The sequence below is a fragment of the Hemibagrus wyckioides genome, linkage group LG22 (assembly GCF_019097595.1).
Source record: "Hemibagrus wyckioides isolate EC202008001 linkage group LG22, SWU_Hwy_1.0, whole genome shotgun sequence".
Classification (NCBI taxonomy): domain Eukaryota; kingdom Metazoa; phylum Chordata; class Actinopteri; order Siluriformes; family Bagridae; genus Hemibagrus; species Hemibagrus wyckioides.
The window spans coordinates 14608137-14634166 of NC_080731.1; the positions used below are offsets into that span (position 1 = coordinate 14608137).

The window sequence follows — 26030 nt, forward strand, 5'->3', positions numbered from 1 at the left end:
GTTTAACAGTCAGGCCAAAAACAGTATCCAGTTTTTAAGTTATATACCAGACAAAGGTATCCGCTGAGTAAATACTGCATTTACAGCTAATCTTCTGTTCCGCCCAGAAAAAACAAAGAATCATGAGAGATTCATGTCCTACCTCCTCGGTCTCGAATGGCAAGACTGATGCCCTTCTTCAGCACAATGTCCAGCTGGTACATCCCGGAGCTGATGAGGGCAGGCGGCTCTGCATTACTCGGCTCTACAGTGTTGATGCCCTGTTGGTAGAGGGAGGGGTAGAGAGTTTGTCAGTGTCGTGGAACCTTAAACTATAACAGAAACCACAAAGTGTACAACTCAAGAGAAAAAAAAATCAGAAAGCCATTTAAAGCTCAAACTCTCCCTTTTAAAACCTGACTTTCATGAAAGTGTCATGACAATTGCAGTTATAGAACTGAGGGGGAAAAAAACATTATGTTTAAGGGATATAATATCCATATTTATGACTTCTGTTAAAATGATACAAGTACTGCTATAGTTTTACACGTAAAGCCACAGCTGGACTCAAAGTGTAATCCTGGCATTTTTATGGCACTTCTCCTAAGAGCTTAATCCCTTATTGAAAAGACTTGTTGGTCTCAAGTAAAGCCCTTAATCCTTAACTTAATAGCTGAGAGTGGATTATGATTAACTTGTAAGCCACTTTGGATGAAACCAATGGAGCTGTTTTTGCACCGTCTCACTCTTTCACCAGTGGATATACTCAAGACTCATACTGACAATATTGACACTGAACATCCTTACACACATACTGTTTAACTTTACAGTAAACAGTCATGGACGAGTAATTAATAATAATGCCACTATCCAGAAGAGCATGGCTTACTTCTGAGTCTGGTTGCTCTCAAGGTTTCCTTGCCACTGTCACATCTGCATTTCTAGCTTGCTCCTTAGGTGTTTTGTTTTGATGTGCATTGTTAAAAGGTGTTACGAGGTATACAACATCTATTGTTTAAAAATAATTTATTATTGATTATTAATTTAACATTATACAGTTCCCTCAATGCCTTATCTGCTAGAAGAAACCTTTTCTACCTGCAGAGATAGCTATGTGAAATCTGGCAGGCTCTGCTGTCACATCTACCAAAGCATGAAGACTGAGAAGCTCAGAATAGGACAGTGTTTTTCTGCACGCACCAGAAATACAGCAAGACCTCAAAATGTCCTGCAACCACAGGAATTTACAGCATGACAAGAGCTAAAAGCTTATTTCTAATGTCAAATGTGATAGTTACAAGGAAATGCATCAAAAATTAAGACTACTGAAGCATTATAGCTTCATACACATGTATCTGGTCAATGCACTATTCATATAGCCAAGAGAATTATTGCAATTTTGGAATTATTCCAGTTTTGGAAGGAAAATTGTTCATTTCCGTGATGTATGGAGACTTTTGGGATGCCATGAAGAGTTGTAAGAAAATTTAAAGTCTACCTTTCCAGCACTGCCCATGATTTAACAGGAACACACAGTAAATTTTAACTATGTTACTACAGTCTGTACAGGCAGCTTATTTTTTATTAAACCATATATCTTTGCAGCATAACTAATATGCAATATGCCATGTATATCATAAAGGTCAAAACTTAAAATTAAGTACCCTTAAGCTCATGCTTTCTTACTTTCATTCAAAGCTTCTCAGGGGATCACAAGCATTTTAGACTTATTAGCAAGCCTGAAAGTGGCTTTGGATAATGAGCAGCCAAGAGTTGATGATGGAGAGGAATTGATCTGTTATGAATAAGACATGACGCTGATAGAGTTTCACCATCTGGAGCCCAACAAAGTTTAGAAGATTATGATGAATAGTGAATAGGATATTCCACACCATGTTTCAAATACAAGAAAGGTGAGTGTGGCATGTCAAGTGGAGCTGCTCATAAGTATCAGTAATTATCAGTAAGAGTGTTATCAGTCATACAAAGAGAACAAAGTATAGATTAGAAAATGAATAACAGCAATACTGAAACTGTTCAACAACAAAGCTTTTCAGTGCACAAATTGTGCAAAATATGAAAGTTGCATATTCATACTCAGGAGCGTCAAATAATGCATTTTCATACTACTGACAATGTAGTTCCATTTAGCTCTCTATCTACATATAGGTATTAGAACTGGCTTTTCAAGAACACTCACAGCAAAAAGATGAACAGTTGTACTGTATATTCTATATAAATGATGTGAAATGATATATTGATGTCAAAATCCTAATTAAAACCTTCACCGCCAATGCAACAGCAAAAACGGTTGTGATTTCTCCACATCTATAGATGCATTATTCTATTAAGGTTCTTTTTTTAACTTTGGACACAAATAGTGTAAAAGTGGATTGTATTTCTTACAAGGAACAATGCACACGGAGACCATGAGTCAAAAGCACTGTTCAAATAAAGGGATTCATTTTCTGGTAATGAAAAAGCTTAATTTAGTGGATTTATAAAAATCTGCATGTGAACATGATTAATCCCATCATGTCAGTGACAGATGATGCTTAATTTGAGATCCACCCATTTCATTACATCAGCTTCTCCGTAAGCTTCCTGGTCAATCGGCTTTCATCGCCAGTGAACATCATCTAATTCTAAACATGATGCAACCCAGACATGCAGCATATAAAACTAATACTGATAAGGTAGAATATCTCAAGTCACCATTTTGGGCCTCTCAAAAATGACTAGTGGATGTTTTTGAACATGTTTGAAGGGTGTACCAAAAATCTCATTATACCTTTGAATTTGTATATGTGGGCTGAATTTGTTTTTTTCCACTTACTGCAGGTGGCAGAAGTTGTAATCTATTTGCATTGGTGATATGAAATGTGTTAGTGATTTGTTAAGGTGTGACAAACAAGTGTGTGATCAGTCTGTGGAGCTCCAAATTCACTTACAGCATTCAAGACTTGTGACTTGCAAATACTCCATATTTTATATCGCCAAAGCAAGGACTAACACAGTATTCTTTATTTATTCTTAGAAAATAAAATGGAATCAAAGTTGAGCTATTAACCATCCAGAGATTATCTCTAAAAGCATGATAGGGAGGCGGTAGAGTACTGCCGGTTATAAAGTTAGTTGTATAGAGCGCACAATAATTAAATTCAAACAGCAGCTTTCCATCTGCCCAAGAGTTTTGAATGACAAATGTGGCCTACAATGTAAAATGCAAACACACAAAGATGTAGTCATACTGTAGTCTGATTCATGTGATCCATAGCAAACTCAGCTCTACACACATCACTGTTTGGGTTTGACTTGGGTTTCCCCTCAGTACAGTGTTTAAAATGGAATTACTGCCTAACCAAACTTTTATTGTTTGCCTGTAGTTACAGCATCAAGCAAACATTTACATAGGAAACAACTGCTTTCTCAGTCGGTTGCTTATTCAAATTCATATTCATATTCAAAGAGACAACCAGAAAACCATCACCATTTAAAAGGAAAATGAATGCTATTGGAATGTTTGGTATGTTTCCTATTTCCTTATATACTCCTGTGTTAAATTGAGAAGCTCATACGGCGTAATCATCACTGGACTGGATTTTTTCCCACACTGAGAACATCAGAGAAAAACAACATCTTTATCATAGACCTTGCTCATCTCAAGGATTGAATTTTTACCCAAAAAAGGGGGGCATTATTTTATTATTTGGCAAATCAACATATTATATTAAAAAAACCTATGTATTATTGTGTTTCATCCCACAAACATATTATGATTCATGTTCTCACATGGCTTTATCAAGTTGTGTGCACAAGTAAAACAATATAACAATGTAAAACAATATAAAACAGTAAAAACAGTCTACCAATAGGATGAACCGGTTCAGTTACAAAATTTGCCATGATGGACGTGATAATTATTACAAATGATCAATAATCATATAACATTTCGTTTTTCATGTTTAACTGTATCATTTTTTAATTTTACACTGTATAGCAAACCAAAAAAGGTGTAACCTTCTTCTGCATTTTCTATCCCAGATTTTCTTTGTCTAAGCTCTGTTGAAAACACCCATCTTCAATAAACCTCCTCAAGAAAAATCTGGCAAATTTAAATGGATGTGTTACACACAGATTATTTGTGTAAACCCAGTGGTGCATGCTGAAAATCGACTTAAGAGCTGAATATGCGTAACTTTCCCAAAGGTCTAATGAATCCAATAAGAAGTTGCAGCTAATTGGTAATCTTGTAGTGTGAAATGTTAATGACATAAACACCAGGAAGACAATAAAATTTTGGCACACTTAACAATTTTACACTGACTGGAAATAATTACAGTTAAGAAGATATCAACCTTTAGCATCATAGCACAGAGACAATGTCTTGAAGCATCATTCTTCATCATCCAGACATCAGAGGTATGAGTTTCTCAATACTTAGGGAGTTATTTCAATACCTAGAGGCAAATTCACCATTACTGTGTAAACAGACAGATGCACACATCTGTACTGTTATCAGCAGTCAACAAATGCCTCTGATTATACAAGAACAGGTGTTCTAATCTTCCAGGAGCGAGACACAAATTCAGCTTAATAGGCACAACATCTTCAGAGAATGTTGTTAAAATACACTGCTGGAAAATTTGTGGCTTATGTGGCATTTGTGCGGCATTTTATTAGCTGGAGGCACTTGCTACAGTATTGCAAAGCGATTTGCAAACACAAGAAGATCAGTCTGACCTCAGATTCAGAGACACATGCTGAAGAAAGATTTGTGCTGAAAGATTTCTGCTAGAGCTCTGACACATTAGCCTACAGTGTGTGTAGTAAAAATATTGCTAAGATGTCTGTTTATTGAACGCTGAGTTTTGCAACCTATTTTTAAAAAATCCCAATGTTTCCAATATGTTTATATACAATATGTTTATTCGTTCACACCAGATCAGGAAGAATGGTGTCTGAATATGAGAAAAAATATTACACAAGGCTGACTCAGCTACAGACCGTGATAAAAATGTACTTCAAACCGCCAAATATATTGAGTGTGATAATGCAGTCTATCATGTATAGCCAGAGCCAGTGTCAACTTTATGGCTTCTGAAGTGAAGGTTGGGCAACCAGTAATAAAATACATAAGCCAGTCCCAAAGGCATTCGAAAAAGTGTGAAGATGGTGATAATTCCAAGGACATCAATTAATTATGTTTCAGAAGAGCAAAAAAAAAAAAAACTGCTACTGCTCAGGCTTATTATGTCTCATTTCACTCTGAAATACCCGAGACTCTCAATTATACAACAGTTAGTTCGGTTCTGTTAATATGACTGATTGATCGTCTGTGCTCACCACATAAAATTCTGCTTCCTAGTTCAAAATAGTTTGGAATAAAACAAGAATAAAACATTTGACTTAACATATGAAAGCTCATCGGATGAAGATGAAAAAGGAAGAAAAGACACCAATTAAATTACCAATTATTATAGTACTAAAAAGTGAATTACGGCTTACTTTAGTGGAGCAAAAATAAACACAAAACGTGTCCTAAATGTGACAATATTAATTTCTTGTTTATAAAAGCAATATCACATTTTCTATAGTGTGGTTATACTGAATATCAGCACGGCTGTGATCTGCCTGTAGACACGAGCCTACAGGAGGAGTATCGTAGTTAATCATGCCGTTATTGCTGACATGCGCCAATATCGGATATTCAGTAGTATGGTAGGTTGTGCAGTATTGCTTACATTGGTCACCAAATGAACTGGAAATGTTTTTATTTACTTTATAATCTTAAAGGATTTCTGCAAAGATCATGTTAGGTAAGGAGCCAGTTTAACAAATTCTGTGGTCAAAACAGTCTGTCAGCCAAAAGACATTTAAAACCTTGCTAGGTAAGTAACATTTTCTTATAACACCTTGCTGGGTTTTATCTTAAATGAATACACTGATTTGATAATACAAATGTGTGTCTCTCTTAAAGTAATCCACTTTCTGACCTTTATTACCTTTCCTGTATTACGTGTTTCGCTACATCATCAGGCAGATTAGGATCCATTGAATTTGGCTTAGCTTGAGCTCCTATTGAGTAATTATCCGGGCAATATAGAAGTGACATGCAGGCAAATGCCTCATGGGCGAGCTCCTGAGTGACGTGGAAGCTCTATGTTCAGCCCACTCTAGATCACCCAACAGAGCTGATGCTTCTGTATCTTTCAGCATGCTATTTCTGTACACTGGGAATAGAAAATACACCATGCCATTTACAGAAACAGCATAAAGGCTGAGATATACTCCATCTAGTATAAATGATACAGCAGAGGTGTTCAAGCCAATTGATGCAATCCATACACCAGCAGGGTGTCGCTGTGATTACAGACTGGATAATCAAACTAGCAGTAGACTGCAGAGCTGGAGTAAAAGCATTAAAGGGGGTAAATTAGAGAATTTCCCATAGTACAACATTGTCTTTCACTGTTCATTGCTGTCTGACTAAAATGTAGATAGAACGAAACAAACCTTTAATACTTCAGATTAAAAATTCAAAATGCACAGCTTTTGCTACGTGTACACAAAGCGCTGAAGGTGGAAAGCCACAGGTAGAACATGATGACCATGAATGTTTTATGTAGGAGTTTGTTTGATCAATATTCCTGAATGCTGTTCAGCAGAGTGAAATTCATTTAACTATTTTTTTCTTAACTGTTTCAATTGTTGGACTACAAGTGCCATACTTGTGTACTGTCCAAGGTCTTTTAACCTTAGTTAGGCTTTTCACAGTGCGCTTAACCCCGGGTTATCGCCGTTCTAAGCACCATTTTTAACCCCGGGGTAAAGAAACGTTTCATACCTGTAATTTGAAAGTAGTGTTAGCACCACTTTTGACCCGGGATTATGAAACCTTGCTCCGGAGCAGGGTCAGCACCAGATTTGCGGTGTTAACCCCGCATTGCGGTACTAAGTTTGTTCAGTGTGAAACGGAGTGCTGTTTGCTTGTTGCTGCTGGACGCTTGGCGACAGACAGCCAATCAGAAATTGAGCAGCGAGGCTCATGTCACCTCAGTTACAGGAAACGTGCGTCGTGTAAACAGGTTATCTGCTGTTCGTCCAATCAGTGACAGTGACGCTGAAAATATGCAAAATAAGAACATTAACCCGGGGTTTAGGAATGTACAGTGTGAAACATCTGTTAATGAATACCCAGGATTAACAGTTAGCCCCAGGTATACATGAGCAGTGTGAAACCTGATTACAGATAACCCAGGATTCTGTTTATCCAGGGTTAACAATTTCAAGTGTGAAAAGCCCTAGTGTTTCTCAGTCGCCATTTAGAGGGAAACTGGGGATATAGCAGGTTTTTCCCAAACACAATTAAAGAGAAATGTACTTGCAATCATTTTTCCAGACATCATGGATATGCAGGAGGTGCATGTGAAACAGTTCAAGTTCTCTGGTTTTCCCCGTGTGCTGACTCAGCAAACTCCAAATCCTAAAGTGCACTGCAGCCTACAAATATGGCAGCACTGGACTCCATACATGCACTTCACCATTCACACTCACTAACCTACTGATAACACACACCTGTTTCCAGTTACACCACACTCAAAACCACAGTTAGACTGTTTTGCAAATTCCATTATTTGAGATATATCCTCTCAGTTCTGGCATTACTGTTGAACGCCTGACAAGAGCCTATTTTGACTTTGTGATTTGCCTGATGTTTTGGATTTGTTTGCTTATTCTTCATTAAATTCTAATTCCTCATTATCTGCATTTTCATCTTCTCAGCCTCTCATTATCTGACACAGAGGTGATATTCTAAATGTTTATTCATAGCTGGTTAACATAACCTACATACAGTGCAGCTTATTATATCCAAGTTACATAACAGTGTTTTGTGCAGTAAATGTATGGTATTGATGCCCATAAAAGGTCAACAGTCATCATTAGAAATGCATTGTTTGTTGAATCACAATTAAATGGGTATATTAATCAATTAGTATGAAACAGGATTAACCAATCAGCATCATGGTTTTTGCTTATGTTTAAAAGCTACTAGCCTCACAAAAAAAAATCTGTGACCCATTAAATCTAACAATTTTTTAAAACCTCTCCTTTCCCATTGTCACCGCTCATATACTGAACACAACATAATGCTGCACACAACAGTTCTAACTGTTATCCCTTTAAACCAGGCAAAATTCTCTACACAGTGTTAATAAATAAAACCTCTGCACTTTGATAATCAACATGTTTTTCATTTTAGATGATGCAGTGTGCTTTTGTACTTATGAGCCTTTCCTCTGCACTATGGAGTAAGAAAAAATATAAAAATAAATAAATAAAATATCCAGTGTACCTTTTACTCATGAAGACATATGAACCTGATTCTCCAGCTCATACTGTCAGCCCACACTGTACCTGCTTTATAATCACACAGGAGAGACACAAGGCAGAGGACAAACTCACTCAGACATGACAGAGGTACTCTGGCTCAAAGAAGAAGCCATCAGTCTCCTAAATAATCTGATACTTTCGAATACAGGATGCTTTTAAGAATCAATTTGCTTAAGCATTTAAAATCAATTAACAATCAGTATTCAAATAAACCGATTAATCATTGGCACTAAACACTAACAAGAGTGAAAGACTTCTCAGGCCTAAGTTTTCTGCCAGCAGTATGCAAACACATGCAGGATAAGACAGAGGAGAAATTTCATCACACCATTCACAGTCATCTGTATTTCAAGTTGAAAGAATATTTTAATGAGGCATTGTCTGCTTAGCAGGATCTACACCTCAAGCAATACCACAATATAAGTGGGCAGACTTTTACAAGGTTTCCTGACAAAGAGAGGGATTTTTTATCTCTAAAAAAAACCAACCTGTCTTCCATTTAATGGTGCTGGAGCCTCTACTCTCTGTAGATATTAGCCAATAAGAACTCCAGTGATAATTAGTTAGATCAGTTCAGATAAACACAGATATTGTGTGTGTACAGTGAGGGAAAAAATTATTTGATCCCCTGCTGATTTTGTACGCTTGCCCACTGACAAAGAAATGATCAGTCTGTAATTTTAATGGTAGGTTTATCTGAACAGTGAGAGACAGAATAACAACAAAAAAATCCAGAAAAACACATTTCAAAAAAGTTATACAATGATTTGCATTTTATTGAGTGAAATAAGTATTTGACCCCTTTGCAAAACATGACTTAATACATGATGGCAAACCCTTGTTGGCAATCACAGACGTCAGACATTTCTTGTAGTTGGCCACCAGGTTTGCACACATCTCACATCTCAAGGAATTTGGGCCCACTCCTCTTTGCAGATCCTCTCCAAGTCATTAAGGTTTTGTGGCTGACCCTTCAGCTCCCTCCAAAGATTTTCTATGGGCTTAAGGTCTGGAGACTGGCTAGGCCACTACAGGACCTTAATGTGCTTCTTTTTGAACCACTCCTTTGTTGCCTTGGCCGTGTGTTTTGGGTCATTGTCAGGCTGGAATATCCATCCACGACCCATTTTCAATGCCCTGGCTAAGGAAAGGAGGTTCTCATCCAAGATTAAATGGTACATGGGCCCGTCCATCATCCCTTTGATGCGGTGCAGTTGTCCTGTCACCTGGGGATGGTGTACTTGGGGTCATAGGCAGCATTCCTCCTCCTCCAAACACGGTGAGTTGAGTTGATGCCAAAGAGCTGAATTTTGGTCTCATTTGACCACAACACTTTCACCCAGTTCTCCTCTGAATCATTCAGATGTTCACTGGCAAACTTCAGATGAGCCTGTACATGTGCTTTCTTTAGCAGGGGGACCTTGCGCTACTGGATTTCAGTCTTTCACGGCGTAGTGTGTTACCAATTGTTTTCTTGGTGACTATGGTCCCAGCTGCCTTGAGATCATTGACAAAATCCTCCAGTGTAATTCTGGGCTGATTCCTCGCCGTTCTCATGATCATTGAAACTCCATGAGATGAGATCTTGCATGGAGCCCCAGACCGAGGAAGATTGACAGTCCTTTTGTGTTTCTTCCATTTGGGAATAATCGCACCAACTGTTGTCACCTTCTCACCAAGCTGCTTGGTGATGGTCTTGTAGCTCATTCCAGCCTTGTCCCTGACATCCATGGACAGCTCTTTGGTCTTGGCCATGATGGAGAGTTTGGAATCTGATTGATTGCTTCCTTCTGTGGACACGTGTCTTTCATACAGTTAACGAGCTGAGATTAAGAGCACTCCCCGAGAGTGCTCCTACTGTAATCTCAGCTCCTTACCTGTATAAAAGACACCTGGGAGCCAGAAATCTTTCTGACTGATAGGGGATCAAATACTTATTTCACTCATTAAAATGCAAGTCAATGTAGAACTTTTCTGAAATGTGTTTTTCTGGATTTTTTTTGTTGTTATTCTGCCTCTCACTGTTCAGATAAACCTACCATTAAAATTACAGACTGATCATTTCTTTGTCAGTGGGCAAACGTACAAAATCAGCAGGGGATCAAATCATTTTTCCCTCACTGTAAACCCGTTTGGAGATTTTTACTGAAGGCAGTAAACAAATGTCCAAATTTATAATTCCAAGAGCAAAGTGAAAAAAAAATGTTCCACAATAAGGTACGGGCAAAAAAAGCAGTAAACATGAACCGTTAAGTGTCAAAAAAGCAGGCATAAATAAATTAGTTGGAGGATACAAGGCTACTCCTACACAATCAACCTTTCATTTTCTAGATATGTGTGCAACATGTGTGGAACTGTGATTTCAGCAATAGCAACAAAGCGAGACATGAAATGAGATTTTCTCGATTCTGGACATGATACAGTAACGATTCCAAAAGATTTCATCAAACAATTCATCACACCATCAATTTTAGCTTGGTAGCATGGTATGTTCTTATCTTGTCATATGCAAACTTCTTATTGAATGTTTGTAAATGACATTTACATTACAGTGCTTATGGTGAGTGTACATGGCTAGTACAGCTAGGTGGAAGTGACAAAGAAGTGTTCAAGTCTCGACAAAATACAGTTGACACAAGCGGCTTGTTCCCTTCTAGTGTGAATGAGAGTTAGACTTCTTGTGAAAGTGCGAAACTTCTGTAATAGCATGAAGTGTTAGAATCGAATAACAGACCAGAAAATTGTCAAATCACCAGGACATTATAGATGTACTGTAATTCATGAACTGGACAATCACTTAAATCCGTGGAAGTCATGAGTTCTGATGCCTAGAAATAAAATAACTGTGAGGTGATGTGGTGAAATGTAAATAAAAACACTTTATTCTGCTTTAAAGGTTCAAAATTTTGATACTTGTTATAAACAAAGCAAAAAGAATAAGCTGATATTTCTTAATATAAAGAGTGGAAATGTGGTACCAGTAATAGAGCTTTGAGGTGAAAAAGCTTAACCTTTGTGTTGTGTTCACTACTTAGTTATGAATCATATTGACTTTGGTCAGCTGAGATGGAAAATAATATTTGAAACCATCAATAAACATGTCTTTGTTTTTAAGGAACAGTAAAAATACAAAACGTCTAACACTTGGTGATGCTGCTAAATAACACGCAAGGTTTTGTTGTATTGTGATATGATATTTTAGTTTTGTAAAAAGCAGTTGTTGTTGTTTTACCACTTTTCTGCTTTATTCTTTGATTAAATGACCAAAACTAAAATTCACTGCAGTTGGATATTTCATATAAACCAAAAAAAGGACTTTAAGTTGCTGTTCGTTCAGCTGCTCCCTGTTTACCACAGCGGATCATCTTGTCCGAATATTTGATTTGGCACAGGTTTAATGCTGGATGCCCTTCCTGACCCAACCCTCCCATTTTTATCTGGGCTTGGGACCAGCACTGGCAGTTAAGACCTCAGTGGCTGGGCTAGCTCCTTGCCTGGGCCATGGCAATGAGAGCATGGAATCCTGCTGTTTGACCACCAGGGACACAGTTCCACTTTAAAAAAAAAAAAAAAGTAAAAAATAAATATACTTCAACAAATTCATTTTGGTCCAAACAGAACACAAGGTGTTACCATGGTCAGCTCTGACCAAAAAATACTTTTCCTCATTTATTTGCGTGCTGAATATTTTAATATTCAGAATACTGGGCAGTTGTAAGCTCTTTAAAGTAATTAGCAGGGGTTCCACTGGGTATTTAATCAAAAGTAAATAGTCCCAAATCTCTTACTAAGTAGAGGACTGGTTCCCATCTCTGATCCTGGAGTAACCCTGCTTTACACAATTTCATGCCTTTTCTGCTCTAATACACCCAAGAGGGGTTCAGGAAGGCCTGGTACTTAGCTAATTAGTTGGATCTGGAGTGTCAGGGCAGAAAATATACAGGGTTTGTAACCACTACACAGCTTTGTGATGAGATTTTTATTGTGAGGAGTCATTTATTGAGGCAAAACAGCTACCAAAACATTCACTAATCCAAACTCAGGATTGAACTGCTGGAGGTGTGATGGCCAATAAACAAACCATCAAATTCGATACAAGCAGATCAAACTAAAGTTAAAAGAATATTTCTTTCCTGGTACATACATTAGAAACTTTACTAAAGTACTAAATCTCTTTCCCAAACTAACTCATTAACTACTTAACTAATTAAGTAAAATGTACCATAGAGTGATGCCAATGAGTCTTAGATCAATTTATTAAAAAAAAAAATTAAGATCACAAAATAACAAAAATCCAGTTTAAACGATCCTTTTTGAGTTGATATTTAACTTTCATCATCAAAAGTTTATTGCTAATTGCTTTTTTGGATGTTTTATAGAACATTTAACAGCACCATCTGGTCTCTACAGACTGTGAAGGATGGCTCCATTCTTCATTCTTTTTCATACTGGTAGTTTTGCAAAGGTGCTATTTTTAATTTGTGGCATTTTGTTGAAATTGTGCTGAAAATCTCCCAAAAAATATGATGTAACATTCAAAATGTGAAAAAGCATTTACATTTTACATGTATCTGTAATATATAAATATATACAGTAAGCCTGCCATGATCAGACATGCACACTGTGTCACTGACACTAAGCTTGTGCAGGTAATGGGAAAAGCTGCAGGTCAATGTGAGTTCAAATCACATCCATAACACTGGAAGTGGCAATTGTTTTTTTGTTGTTTTTTTTTTTAAATGGAGATTTTTTTTTTTTAATTTAAATGAAAGGTATGGTTAGGAGATGGTGCTTGGCATTCTTTGGCTGTAGAAGATGGGATGAGAAAAGACTAAGTACAAATTGGAACGCAATAAACTGAAGTAAAGGGGAATCGATGCTCATGGTTTTAGATTAATACACTGAGGGATGTTTTGAGCCACAAATAAAATCAATATGGAAGAGAATGTTTTTTATGGCTTCTCCTCAGCAAAACACTGCAAAGAATGAGAGAAATACAGAATAGCGTCAGCACCAGAAGAGGAGCTGAATGTTTTTGTCGAACGTTAGACAGGATGAATATTTCAAAGTAAATTGAATAAAATGAATCCAGATACCTCAGCATGTCACTGTCTATAAGTCACATTAGCATCCAGTCCTTATTATATACCGTATAGGGTTCGCTCCTCGATCAAAGTGTGGCACAAATCACTTTTCCGATACTGTCCTGCGATCAATCAAGCAAATCTTGTGTGCATCCGAACTGAAAGATCTTTCTCCATGCTGATCACATGTACATCTGTCTTTTAAATCGAATCGAGATACAGGAAGCAAGCTGAACCCTACAGAACTCATTCATGCCAGGTGTAGATAGAGCAGAGCTTCATGTAAATGCTTATATAATTAAGCTAAGTAAGTGAGAGGCTGAAAAGAAAAGAAAAATACGCATTACATTGCATATCAAGAGGAACGATATGTGGTTTGAGGCTGCAGCTGCACTTAATTCTGAACCCAGTCCAGAAACCTCATTCAGATTAAACAATGCACTTTTCTGCTTCATGAGCAATGCATACGAACATGCTCAGTCCTGGAGAGAGAGAGAGAGAGAGAGAGAGAGAGAGAGAGAGAGAGAGAGAGAGAGAGCTGTCTATATTGCTGTACACTATTTACTACTATTACAGAAAATACTAAAGCCTGTTTAAACTAGAGAGGCTGAAGGGTTGAGAGAATCTTAAGTGTGCCCTCACACAAATGCATTTAAGACTAAAATTTATCTGCGCTGTCATCACTGTAAGCCAAGACTTTAAAGTGTGTGAATTAGGGTTGGGTGACAGAAAAAAAGTCATGTCACAATATTTGAGGACATTTTAATTACACACAATATATATCACAGTTACGTTTATGTTTGTTAACAAATTGGCAGCAATTAAAAAGACAACACTGATAATAAATTCACCCATTTATTAAAGTTACTGTGGAGTAGTGGAGTTATACAAGCATAGATAACATCCACAATTCTCTGAGCAAAGTACACACAGTCATATTGATTTTAATAAAACCAGAAAACCGGGATATTCGTCATGCACATCATAACACAGTGTCATAAAGGTTATTTGTATCATATCAGATATATGTCATATTTCCTAGGAGAACGTTTTCCATTCTTGCATTTGATAGTCTGCTATTATGTTTAGTAAGAACATAGTATGAACATAGTTAAAACAGAAAAATATAAAGACACTGTAAATCTTAAAAACTAACCCTGAACCAGCAAGTTTCAAAAGGATTTTATTCACTTAATGTCAAAAAGAATGAAGAAACCAAAGAGAAGGTGGTACCCATCCTAATGTCACGACATGTCAAACTGCTCTCAAGCTGGTTTCAAATCATCTAGTGATAAAGCCATTGAATCGGGATCACTTAAATCTCCATTACCAGTTCAGTATATCAACCAGTCTGACATTAAGAGCATTTCGATGATCACAAGAACATGACAGAGAATTTGCTGAAGGGTCATACACATGAGCACATTATTTATTAGCTCATATTAACATGAGTTAATAATCAGACACCATAAGGGCAAAAGTTGAAGAATATTGTTGTTTTTTCATCCACATTTTGGATATAACCACATGCTTAAACATTGCCAGGATCAAATCTGTGTTTAAATGATAAATATCCTTTAAACTTCCAGACTATTTTTCATCATGAAGCTACAGTTAAACCACTCAATAATCAGTGGATAGATATCTATACTTCATTGCTATTTTGAAGGCTACCTTAAGGTAAAAGTATAAATTATACTCAGGCTGGCACTTGAGGAATCTGCCACTGTAATAAGCAGAAGCACAATTTTTAACAATCTTTAATGCTAGATTTACCTCAATGTGCATTTTCCTTTAAAGAAACGTCCTATTTGGAATCTATTCAGGAAAAGCCTTCCTTTTATCTAACTACTCTCCCTGCAGTGACAGACGTTTAATAAAGGCATCTATTTCATGCCTACACTCAGTTGATATAAAGGATTGACTTTAAATACCACACACTGGGTTTCTGCATTCCTCTCACTATACATTTTCTTACCGTATGCCACTGCAGTGGCTCAATTTGCTGTCATTATAAAATAAATGTATTAAAATGTTATATTTTATTTGTGTACATATTGCCTCATGTCAATATCTTCACGCAAAGCCTGTATGGGGATATGTGTCTAATTGTGGGTTTAATATAAACAAATACAATATGTAAAAATAGTCAGTGCTTCAAAATTGCTGTGGTATATGAGGAATAAAACACTTCAGGACATGGTGTTATTGGTAAACACTTAAGTTCCAGGCGGTTAAAGGACTCTGCTTGCCATTTTTCCTATAACAGCACTTCATATCATGTTTTATTTCATACATATTGCAGAAAGTCTGTTTAATTAAACGAATCCATATTTAAGAAGAATTCTATAAATTCACTGGGAGGATAATTAATGTTTCAGTTACACATACATTACAGTACTTGAGTATTTCTCCACTGACTCCTGAAGTTCACTTGCTTCTGGTACTTAAGGGCTTCTTCTAAAAGATGTTTTTTTAATACCACTGTGACAACCAAGACATTTGCTCCTTGAGCAGAAGCTATAATTCAGACATTTCATACTCATAAATAGAAAAAAATGGGGGGAAAACTGTCACAGGTCAGATTTTCATTTGTAACGCTTCCTGTCTTTGCTCAAGACTCTCTGCCACATCGAACAGCCAAACTGAATCCACACCACAACTATAAGCTTTTTAACCAATCACTTTCATTTTATTTGTCTCCCTGTAATTAGTGCTGTACTTTAAATGTGTGTGGCTTTCATACATCCAGTACGACCATTTCCGGAATTCCCAGTGACTAGAGCTGAGATTATGTGTAATCTATTTCATGGTGACACCATCAGCGTGAGAGCTGTTAACACTTCAAGAGAGATCTACAGTGCAGCCTAGGCTTTGAAAATCTTGGGATATGATTTTAGCATGTATCTGCCATTATTTCACCATCTTCATGGAATGAGCCACCACATAGCCACAAGGGAGGAACTACCTATAATGAGTTTTCCTGCCCTTGGCAACTCAAACTATTATTAACCTCTGGCTGGCTAACTTTAATCAGTCGTAACACATTAACCCCCCTGTAATCCACTCCGTACTGTGACCCATGAGCTCAGTGAACATCTCTAACCCACATTCCTTTTGTTAAACAGCTGCAATGAGGTTAGTACACACCTCAGGCACCCAGAGCTGTGTGGTAATGATGATGGCGATGGTCTTAGAATGGAAATGTGACTCACTGGCTAATCCAGTAATGGCACACTTTTATAAAGCCAAATTAGCAGGAGAGTCTGGCAAACGAATCCAAAAAGCTGACCAGTGGACAGATGCAGTGCCACAAACAGGTTTGATTACAAAGCAATTCGTTTAGTGTGATTATATAAGCCCATTTGCTATTGAATATAATCACACAGTCTTATGAAAGATTAGGCTTCCTGCACTTCATAAATTGATATATGAGCAAATTTCAGTTTGATTACAAACTGCAATCACAAGCAACAATAACCCTCAGCTATCCAAATACTTTCTTCTTTTTTACCAAGTGTTTTATGGATACCTCTGATCAAGAAGATATACCAATGAAAGTACTTTAAAGTACCTCCCTAACTGTGTAAACTCTTCCTGTTGTTTTCAGTGGCATTCTGAAATCCAGTCATCTTTTTTTAACTTGGATTTGGATTTGCTGATATATCTTTTTTGTAACACTGCTTTATTCTTGTTAGGGCCAAAGTGGATCTGGATCCTATCCCAGGAAATGCTTATCCTGGCTGGCCAGTCACACCTTGGGGCAATTTAGCAGTATTAATATGCCAAATGTATGAACCCAAAGGAAACCTAAATTTTTTGTGCATGGTGAACCTGCAGAAAAACGTCATGCAGACAGTAACCTGAGCTCAGGATCAAACCGGGGAACCTGGAGCTATGAGCTGTAAGCTGAGCTGTTTTATTTTGTTTGTCCTCAGTGGGATAATACACAATATCTGTAATTTTCCACCATACTGTGACACAGACTAATATGTGAACTGAAATATGTATTTCGTTTTTAGCCATTTTCACCAGTTTTGCTGTCACACATCATAAAATATTTAATGAAATCTTCAGCCTTGTGACTCATTGGCACCAGTTTAGTATCATTGTGAGGATGGTATAGGATGGTACAAAACTCATGGAACAGCTACTTACCAGTTAGTGGCAATGGAGAAATATAGACAAAGCACAACAAATATAACTATAACCATAAAAACATAAAAACAAAGAAAGAAGTCTCTTTAAATAACGTTTCTATTTACACGTCATTTCCATCCTATACCTCCCTTATTAATGAAGTAAGCAGAATGTATTAATTTTCTTGAATTGTAGGTCCATCATTAGAAGAATGTTCATCGTATAAGCTAACATAATGACAAGTTATCACACAGCTGATTATAGAATTCAGCCCAGGATTATCTTTGGGTCTTGTCATACAGAGTGACAACTATCGTCTGGTTAAACTGAACTGAAAAGCATGTACTAATCTAATAAATAGACAGAATACATGTATTGATATTGGATATGTGTAAAAGTAGTATTATAACAAAAGAGAGTCAGTGTCTTTAGGAAATATGAGCAGGCTGGAGAGAAGCTAAAGTAAAGGAAGGTTGCTATGACCTACAGTCCAATAAAGAGCAGACGGAAATTGCACAGAGAAGACAATTTACTCCACAGGCTGGCAGAAATCCATTAAAAAAAGCACTACAGCACAAGAGTTTCACAAGACAAACAAATAAATTCTCATGGAAAGTCGATTTACTGAAAACCAGGAAATTAGAGTATATGCAAAAATAAGTAGGTATTAAAAGAACAATGGACAACAAATGAATACCCAAAATTCTCACCAATTCAGTATATCCTATAACAGTGAGACTTCCGGTCATTCTAGAGAAACAGAAAAATAAAATGAGGCGAATCTACAGAGACGAACAAGGCAACCCCAAGAGGCAACAGGAAGTGGGTGAGAACTGATGTACTTCAAGATAGGAGGCGTGACAGATGGATTAAAAAAGACTGAGAAAAAGATAGATAGAAGCAGAGATGTTGAAATGGGGGTTTAGAATAGTGTGTGTGTGTGTGTCTGTGTGTGTGTGTCTGTGTGTGTGTGTGAGAGAGAGGGAGAGAGAGAGAGAGAGAGAGCGAGAGCGCAGCAGGAGCTCAGGAGTCTTTGTCAAACATTTCCTTAGGGAGTTGGGGTGTAGATGTTGTTAATACTTTAAAAATGAGCTTCAGTACAGTACAGTACACACACACGCTTGTGCACTGCTGTGGATTCAGACAGTTACATGCTGAGCAGATGGATCTGCTATCTGTTATGGCCTTTCTTATTCTGTAGATCCCTGTAGATACTCCACAGGTAAAGCCAGACTCCATCAGTGTTTACTACACATTAAACACCAGTCTTTAGTCTGTTTAGCAGAAACTCCATTAAGCTCTATATCATTCAACCCAACATGCACACTGTGTCAAAATCCTGCTTTTTTAAGTGTATGAAAATTTTCTACTAAAGCCGAAGGTTATAGCACAACCTCCTTGGAGGAAATATAACTGGCTTGTTCTCAATAACTTAATGTTCTTAGGCTTCTGCATCAGTAATGTCCTGAGCCGGTCTCTTAACACCAGTCTGATAACTATAAGCTTTCTCTGCAGCTTGAAGAAATTCAGATTATAAAAGTAAGTGCTCGACACTTCCTACACTATATAGTGTACTCACTAGTGGCCTAGAAGGGCTACAATGAAAGTATGCCAAAACTATCACTGTTTTTATTGTTGTTGTTTCTTTTGTGTTGTTTTTACAAAATTAGATATAGGAAATGAAACAAAAATGGCATCACACACAAAAACACAGTAAAGAAACCTCTTCAACTAAAAGTGACATTGAAACTAAGAACATTCTAGCAACATAACAACAACTGCTTTTTCCTGCACTGAAAATATATATTTAGTCGTTCAAATCTAAGAGTAAATATTGTGTATAGTTTACATGAAAATATTGTGTTTCTCAACAAAACATGATTTCTACTAAACTTCATTCAATCTAAAGTTTTTAATAATGAACTTTCTAATGACTAGACTGAGTGATGTAAGATTGATGTGTGAGCCATTCACATAGTATTAACGTAAATTTATTAACAGAATGAAATCTTGTGAGGATGAGAACTGTAACTGTAGTATAAAATTTCAGCACATGCATAGTAGAATAGCGCAGTGGAAATGTTTCTGTTGGACAAGCTGCAGTGTTGTGGGTTTGAGTTTCAGCTCCGTTATAAGCTCGGTAAACGATTTTATTCAGGGCTTTGAAAACCTGATCGAATCATGCTGCATGTATGAAAACTAACTGCGTTAATGTTTGTTCAGTCACGTGGAACCAATGTACGCTTTTATGTAAGTAAATTCAATGAGCTTTTTTTTTCCAGTGTGGTCAAGGCCATGGTGGATCTGTCTGTCTGTCTGTCTGTCTGTCTCTCTCTCTCTCTCTCTCTCTCGCTCTCACTTCAGGTTGATTTATATTCAGCAAATTATCTAGGAGCTTGTTTTTGGGTAGTGTGCGGAAACAGGAGGAAAATGCAAACCTCCATAGAGACTAAGGAACAAACAAGACACCCTGGAGCTTCATGTTACAGCGTGACATTATTATTTTATACTGTTTTGATATTATTCTACTGTTTTTATTGTTTTACTTAATGGTCTGTGAATAGGAAAATAGAAATTCTGTTGTTGCTGATGTTTAGTACAGTCTTTTCCTGAAAGGCCCGGTGTGGGGGCATGTTTTCTTTCCAACCAGGAAGAAGATTAAACAGGAGGAATCTGGTGTGTCTCCTGTTTGATTGATAAAACCTGCATCCACACTGACCCTTTGCAGATAAGAAAAGACACCTCTGGTTTAGTATGCTGTGTTGTTAAAATATGAAAGGAAATCTTTTTTGTTGTATTTTACTGTTTATAAACAGTAATAAAGCTGCATTATTTGTCATGGTCATTATCACATGTACAGCTGGAGGGTCATTTTTAGTGTGAATTTCCTACCAAACCCCAGTAGATTTTATGTATTTGGATATATTTCTAGACTAACTGGCATGTTTTCTACATGAGTAAGCATTTTACTAACTTCGAACGGCTTGTATTTTGACAAAAGCGTATTTTAAACTGAACTGAAATGAATTGTAGATGGATTGTCACGAGATGACTCGGTAACAGCTCACAGTGGTACGTCTGCTACCTTTTCCGAAGGCGTTGTTTAATGATGATGGACTTTTGCGTCCTCTGTGGATTTTCACTGCAGCCTTTGGAAAGCAATTAATATGTCAGGTTCACTGTTTCTATAACAGGTTAGAATTTCCTGTAGGTGGAGGAGGTGATTTAATTCAAATAAATTGTGCCAACAAGCACAGCGGAGAGAGAGGTGGTGGTGGTGGTGGTGTGGTGTGTGGGGGGGAATATTCTCCTGCACTTGCACTGTGCAAATAAGCTTCAAGGATGCATCTTTCATTTTGATAGAAAAATCCAATTGAATATAAGAAACCCATAGAATAAAAGGATGGGGGCGGTGGTATTTTGTATAAAGCTTTTCATCTCAGTCAGTGATTCAGTGAGGCAGGAAGCCTACCATCTTGCGCCAGTAATAAATCATTTTAAATCACAGAAGCTACAGCGCTTTTAAGCAACTGGAAATGGACGAAAACTTCAATTACACCAGCAAACCGAAGACGCTTTCCCAGCAAATACTTCTACACTTAAAGATATTGTATGAAATACACACATGAATGATTCTACAAAAGAAGGACCGGCTTTTTTTTCCACTTTCCCTTTTGCAGTGATCAGAGCTAATGTTTTGCATTCAGTACACAGGGACATTATTTATCTATGCACCAGCAAATGCTGCCTGGAGCGATTTTGTCTTATTTTCATACCTTTTTGCATGTCCTGTCCATTGTCGTTATATTTGCATGTTCAATTGAGAAAAAAACAAAAAAACATACTGGTCACTTTGGCTAGAACAAACCTGCATTAACAACTGTGGACAGTATTAGAAGATATATGCATATCCACATTCACCTGCTCCTTTACTACGTGTGCTCCTGCAGTGGAGTGCAGTGTGTTCATTCTGCTCACGTCCCGGTAGTTCATGCATTATTGGAGTCTATTGCTCTTGTTTTGTCACACTCACACTGAGGTATGGGCACACTTTGACAATGTAAAGACAACGATTCTCCTCTGCTCATGTCTGTCTGGTCAATGTCACTGTTCAGCATTCCTGTTTTGAGTGTTTAAGCATCCTCCACCCGAGCACATGTTTAGTGAAGAAAAACGAGCATATTAAACAAAGCAAGTGCTTCACATGTGCAACAAAAGCTGCTATATGAATGATCACACTAGAGAAAACTTCCCATATTCCTATACACCATGTACAAATTCTACGGCAAGCAATTAAAAAGATGACACGATTTTCCTCACAATAGCAAATAATCACAGAGTCAAATTTGATTAAACTCAGCCAAGCAACATGCACTTCACACACACACACACACACACACACTTTAAAATTCTACAAGACAAGAAAAGACAGGGGTGAAAAACAGGTACATACAGTCAGGCTTCGTCCTAGAGTGGACTGGGAGAGTGTGATCATCCAGCCATAGAGCTCCACTCCACACACACTTACACACACATGCACACACACACACATACACGCACACACACACACAGACTGCTGCTGCTCCGGCTGTTCAGCCTACCTCTGGCTCACTGTCCTATATGAGCAGGATCTCTCTCTCTCTCTCACTCTCTCTCACACACACACATACATCAAGCACCAGGCACCTAGCAACCAGCTGACAGAGGGAGGTTCTCAGCTAAACTTCTCAAATAACCCACAAACACACAATGATATGAACATTTTGGTGATCAGAGGAAGTTTTTACTCCTATTTGACTTGAACAAGGATGAAAATGGAGGTTTGTCTCAAAGAGTCGAATAATCATTCAAATACTAAAGCCAACTATTCAGCTGTTACAGAGCTAATCTTACCCAATTAACCTTTAAAGCACCAGAATGTTAGAGAAAAAGGTTAGAGAAAACAGCTCCTCATTTCCTCTCACTTTTCATTCTGTTGCTCCTTTTTCTTTTGTGTGTTTCTCCATTTGCTGATATTTTTAAACTTCCCTGTCCGCTCATTCATCATTTATCAAAAATGCCATTGCCTTTCCTTCCACCTGTCTCCCCTCTTCCATCTCACTCCTTCTTGTTCATCGCTCTCTTTTTTTCTTCTCACTTATCCCACTCTCACGCTCACTCTCATTACTCACTGTTTCTTTTCTTTCTGTACACCCCTGCATGGTTCGAATATCAGGCAGCGAGTGCTTTCCATTTCCAGCAGGATAAAAGGTCCTCAACTCCACCACCGCCATCAGAATCACTCAAAGCTTTATATTTAGAAAAGCCATTCAGAATCACATGAAGGCAAAGGAACCGGGGCTCAAATAGAAATGCACGAAAGTTCCGGGACTAATCAAAACAGACTTACGTAAAAAATAAATGGCGTCGTGTTTGTGACATCTCATGAATTGCATTGAAGTAGGAATGATGCCAAAATCATTGACACATTTGAAATGCAAGCTTACACTATGTGGACAAAAGTTTGTGGACAGCTGACCATTACGTCATCACATGTGCACTTCTTCCCCAAACTATTGCCACAAAGTTGGAAGCACACAATTGTACAGAATGTTTTCACTGGAATTAAGAGGCTCAAACCTTTTCCAGCATGCAGAAAGCAAGCTCCATCAAGACATGGTTTCCCAGAGTTGTAGTGGAAGAACTCGAGTGTCCTGCACAGACCCTTGAACTTAACCCCACTGAACACCTTTGGGATGAACTGGAATGTCAACAACGGCCCAGGGAGCACATTAGCTGCTATGTTCAGCATCAAGCAGGAGATAGAAATTTCCCAGTCTTTGAAACCTCTTCAGCTTGTTGTGAAGTTGCAATAATGCTGGCCAGTGAGTGGTGGATATTTAAATATATGAACAATACAGTGCTGCTAATAACATACAGTCATACAGTGCGGGCAGACACACACATGCAAAGAAAGCTCTCTGCTTCATTCAGTCAAACTTTCTTCGCTGATTCAATCCAGTCTAAAGAAACTATCATGTCACTGTGGGATGTTCATATCAGGTAGTGGAAAATGCAGGAGTCATGAAAACATCTAAGGATACCAAGAGCTACTTGACTCTGAAAGCACAACTAGCAAACAGAAGATTAAGAAAATCCTATGTGAGTCTCACCACTGAAAGCTTAGCCATGTTTTATTCGGTTACACTCCAAAGCCAAATTTTCGTAGATACTGCTAAGTGTCTGAACTGATCACATAAACACTGTCACTAAATTACACCTATTGTACTTTTACAATGTATTCATCAAATGGAAATAAAAACATGAGGCTCAAATTCCCTTTCTGCTTATTCTTGCTGCACTGATATACAAAAATGGTATCTATATCATGTAGACATATAGACCATATAGACTGCACTAAATTTCACTCCTAGCTACATTATAATCGCTTCTACTGACAATCAGAGGTCACATCTGTTGTGTATTGTAAAAAAATCTTCACGCTCTATTCCTGCATCATTTGCCCGTGTTCAGAAGCAGAGCTCTGTAGCCCTGAGAGCTTTTTAGTCATGTACGGTGCATTAGCAATTAAGGTAAGTTTCCTAAAAGGTTCAGCAAAATGCAATGTGTTTGGCTTGACAACAATCTCAACGATGTTTTACCTTTGAGAGGTGACAGAATCCACTTAGAGCTCGAAGCCTTGGTATCCCAAGAGTACTGTGTCTCGGAAATGCAATTATTCCGAATATTTTATTATGCTACACTGAGAAACTCATTTCCTGTATCCCATGTGAGGAAATTTCAAAGCTGTTCTTCTAATAATAAGAATTCAGCGCTCAATATTTAGCATTAAATTGCAGATTGAGAAAAAAAATCAAGCATGCACAACAGGATTAAACTAAATACTACTTTTAGAGTCATGCCATTTACTTCTTTTGTCAGACCATCCATGCAATGTGTCGAATATCAGTGGAAAACGTGTTTACATCATCTTTCATGGGTCGCATGTGCCATGGTGTGATCTTTGAGTCTTTCAGCAGAGAGCCTCCCTCTAGGAGCTTTTTATACTTTATTATTATTCACAGTGCCATGAAGTCCATTCACCTCTCGCTTGATATTCTAATGAATAGTTTTGGCATCCTGCCTGCACATCCTAATTCAATTCTGTAAACTAATTCCACAGCCATTATTCATTAACGTGAGTGTGTGGTGTATTTTCATGCAGAATAAAAAGACTTTTTTTTGTCTTTCAGCCTGATGCCCTCCATTTAAACAGGGGTTCCCTTAAAATACCCTGTGACATGTTTCAGATTAGTAAAATGCATATGAATGATAGTGAAGAGGAGAAATACCTGCTCTGGTGATGAATGCAGTATCTTATTCTAGATTATAGAGAAGTAAAAACTATATTTGTATCTAATAGACATCATAGACAACATATTTTTTCAAATAACTTTGATTGTGTCTTCGATTCTGACATTTTTTTCTGTTACTGGAATCCAAATGGCGTTCTGATTGTCATGTAGTGTGCACAGGGTATACTTGTACACCATGTTATATGCAGTGTGCAGTGTAGTGTGCAGCAGTAACAAGTAAGAAAATCACTTGCTATTTAGCCTCAGTGTCTTTTGTCGGGTCAAGCACAAAAAGTAACACAGAAGACATAATTGAAGTGTAAACTAAAATCTCAAAAACGGCAAGGCTTGAAAGCTGGAGTATTTGCCGCTTCACCACAGCATACTAGTGAGCCAGGACCATATCCCATCTGTCCACACTGGTATTCGTCGCAGCAGCATGAAATGTTTGTAGGAGGGGACTACTTGTCTCTGACCCCAACAGCAAATCTTCCAGACAGCCCCAACACTTCATTCCCTGTAGTTTACTATATTTACATAACCCAATCAATTTTAATTAGCTCAGTAGACAGACAGGAACAGCCCCCCCTCCCCGCCCCCAGTTCTTTGCCTCAGTAATCTACTCTATTATAGCATGAGCTCATGGTCTCTGTGTCATTCAGCGCTGACTGTATGCAGCAACAGCAATGTAGAGCTACAGATGTGCACAGACAGGGCAGGCTTTATATCCCTCCAGTAAAATTGCTCATGTGTTAAATAACGGCAGAGCAGTAAAACAGGCAAGACAGAGAGAGAGAGAGAGAGAGAGAGAGAGATGAGGCTGTAGTTACGGTCTAGTTCAACTGAATATTGTCAGTTTTGCTCAGTAACATTTCCGATTGCTGCCAGTTTCCTGAGCCTGAATCATTTCATTAGATCTCTTTATGTTCTACTCACAAGGAGCAAAAGCAATTCCATCCTGAATGTGACACTGTTTTGAACAGATGTAGTTATCCTAAACAGACTGCACCTCTTCCTTTTCCTCTGCCACAGAATCAGTGGTGAGAGAGAGAGAGAAAGAAAGAGAGAGAGAGAGAGAGAGAGACCAGGATCACAGTTT

General features: G+C 37.8%; 1 protein-coding gene across 5 annotated transcripts in view; it reads right to left on the reverse strand.

Moving 5' to 3' along the window:
- The window catches only part of mctp1a (multiple C2 domains, transmembrane 1a), a 145580-nt gene that overhangs the window by 87429 nt on the left and 32121 nt on the right, over positions 1–26030 (reverse strand). For 4 of the 5 annotated variants that reach the window (XM_058374767.1, XM_058374766.1, XM_058374769.1 and 1 more), the window contains exon 2: positions 143–260. In XM_058374767.1, the coding sequence (XP_058230750.1) occupies positions 143–260 (118 nt within the window). Of the gene's footprint in view, positions 1–142; positions 261–22050; positions 22208–26030 lie in introns of those variants that run through there. The other variant, XM_058374770.1, reaches the window with a different exon arrangement.